The 1,713-nt window shown below is 40.1% G+C and overlaps 1 protein-coding gene across 1 annotated transcript in view; it reads right to left on the bottom strand.

The window, feature by feature from the left end:
• Nucleotides 1–1,713, bottom strand: part of LOC106519345 (PDZ domain-containing protein 4) — a 38,885-nt gene that overhangs the window by 11,418 nt on the left and 25,754 nt on the right. Inside the window, exons 3-6 of the mRNA XM_014010978.1 lie at nt 1,121–1,208; nt 953–1,051; nt 771–833; nt 432–533 (exon numbers count right to left, since the gene is read on the bottom strand). Coding sequence (XP_013866432.1) covers nt 432–533; nt 771–833; nt 953–1,051; nt 1,121–1,208 — 352 coding nt within the window. The remainder of the gene's footprint in view (nt 1–431; nt 534–770; nt 834–952; nt 1,052–1,120; nt 1,209–1,713) is intronic.

Raw genomic sequence — 1,713 nt, 5'->3', positions numbered from 1 at the left:
TCTAAACAGCCTACAGTATTTTTACAGTTTTTATTTTACAGTTAAAATATATGTTTAATAAAGTCTAATGTTACAACTAATCATGGAACTGAGGTCGTTCCAAGAGCAGGTATTTGATCACTTTCCACAGAACGCCACTTAAAAATGAAGTATTGCTTTAAAATTATCTTTGGTTTCCCTCTACAGTCATCCTGCAGGAGGGGACAGAACACAGCAGCACAGTTTCATTTGTTGTTTCCCTCTTTCTGCTCTACATGTTCCTCTCTGGTCATTTGTTTCTTTTGCCATCTTACAASTAAAGGTTACATCTAAAGAGGGGAGCCAGTTGCTACACATAGTGAGACAAATGGAGTAGGATGTCTTTTTATAGGTCAGCGTTCAAAATGAGCTCCCCTGCTTCTCCCTGAAGACCACCTACCCAATTTCCTCACCTCTATCTCGGGCCGCGCGAGGAGCAGTGAAATATTTGTGCCGTCCTCTCTGGTGAGAATAGCTACCGCCTCCTCTCTGTTCTGGATGTCCACTCCATTTATCTGACAGGGGAAGGAGGAGGAAAGCCTTATGAGCCAATAATGTAAAACCCTTTACATCAAGAAGAGACTCAATTATGCCGCACATTTTCTTTTCTGCTAAACAGCCAGGATGAAAATAACAATTCACACTTCGACTTTAGAATCAGGCTGCAAAGGGATGAACCTCTATTGTGGATCAGATTTTTGTTAAAGTAAAATTTAATGGAAGCACAAAAAGGCAATTTGTACTCAGGTTACCTGTAATATTCTGTCTCCCTTACGGATACGACCATCCACTGCAGCGATGCTGTTTGGGTTCACCTGAAATTTAAAAACAGGGCAGTATGTTTGAAAATTTCAAACATATATATATATATATATATATATATATATATATATGTGTGTGTGTGTGTGTATGTGTATGTATGTGCAACATCTACCTCTCCTACGTAGATTCCCAGGTCCTCCTCATCATCAGTCCTGTAGCAGACCGTCAGGCCCAGTTTGTCCTGCTGGCGGGACTTGTACAGCTCCACCTCCTGTGGGGCGGTCAGAGGCTGTCAGACAGGGAACAGTGGACAAGCTGCCTGGCACATGATTTTACTCACCTCGTACTCCAGCTCGTCGTGCCGGTCCACTTCATGCTGACTGATGTCAAAGTAGTCAGTGGGGTCGTAGTACACTGGTTCTGTGAAGCTGAGGATGAGAAGATTGATGAGAAGAACATCAGATCTAAACACTATGATGCAGAATCTGTGAAGGATTTCCAGTTGATCACTATTATATCCAGCTGAGTGAAAAGATTTGTTTTTCTTACAACTATTGCAAGTGTTTGCTGATCTTACAGTAGGAACAAAAACATATTTTGTTCAGATGTGTTGACTAAATAGTAAGAAATAAAAGGTCATCAGTCTGCAGCACTGGTCTTATATGGTGCTTAGTGGATCCATTTTTGTACTTTCTTTGTTTACCAGACTCACAGGAAAGAAAGTCAAGTTTATTTAACCCCTTAAGTGGTTAAATAGAAGTTAGATTGTATCAACAACATATGTTTAAAACGGAAACAAAATCAAGTTKTTGCAAATTTGTCTATTTTTCTTCCAAAAGTGTTTCATTTTGCAATCAACCTGCAGTGTTTTGCTCATTGGGTGTGATTGTGCTAGTGATTGGGGGTGGTAAAATTGTGCCCAAGTATTATATA

This window comes from Austrofundulus limnaeus, unplaced genomic scaffold, assembly GCF_001266775.1.
Source record: "Austrofundulus limnaeus strain Quisiro unplaced genomic scaffold, Austrofundulus_limnaeus-1.0 Scaffold75, whole genome shotgun sequence".
Taxonomy (NCBI): Eukaryota; Metazoa; Chordata; class Actinopteri; order Cyprinodontiformes; family Rivulidae; genus Austrofundulus; species Austrofundulus limnaeus.
Note: the sequence above shows the minus strand (reverse complement) of the source record. Positions and strands in the feature narration are given on the sequence as shown.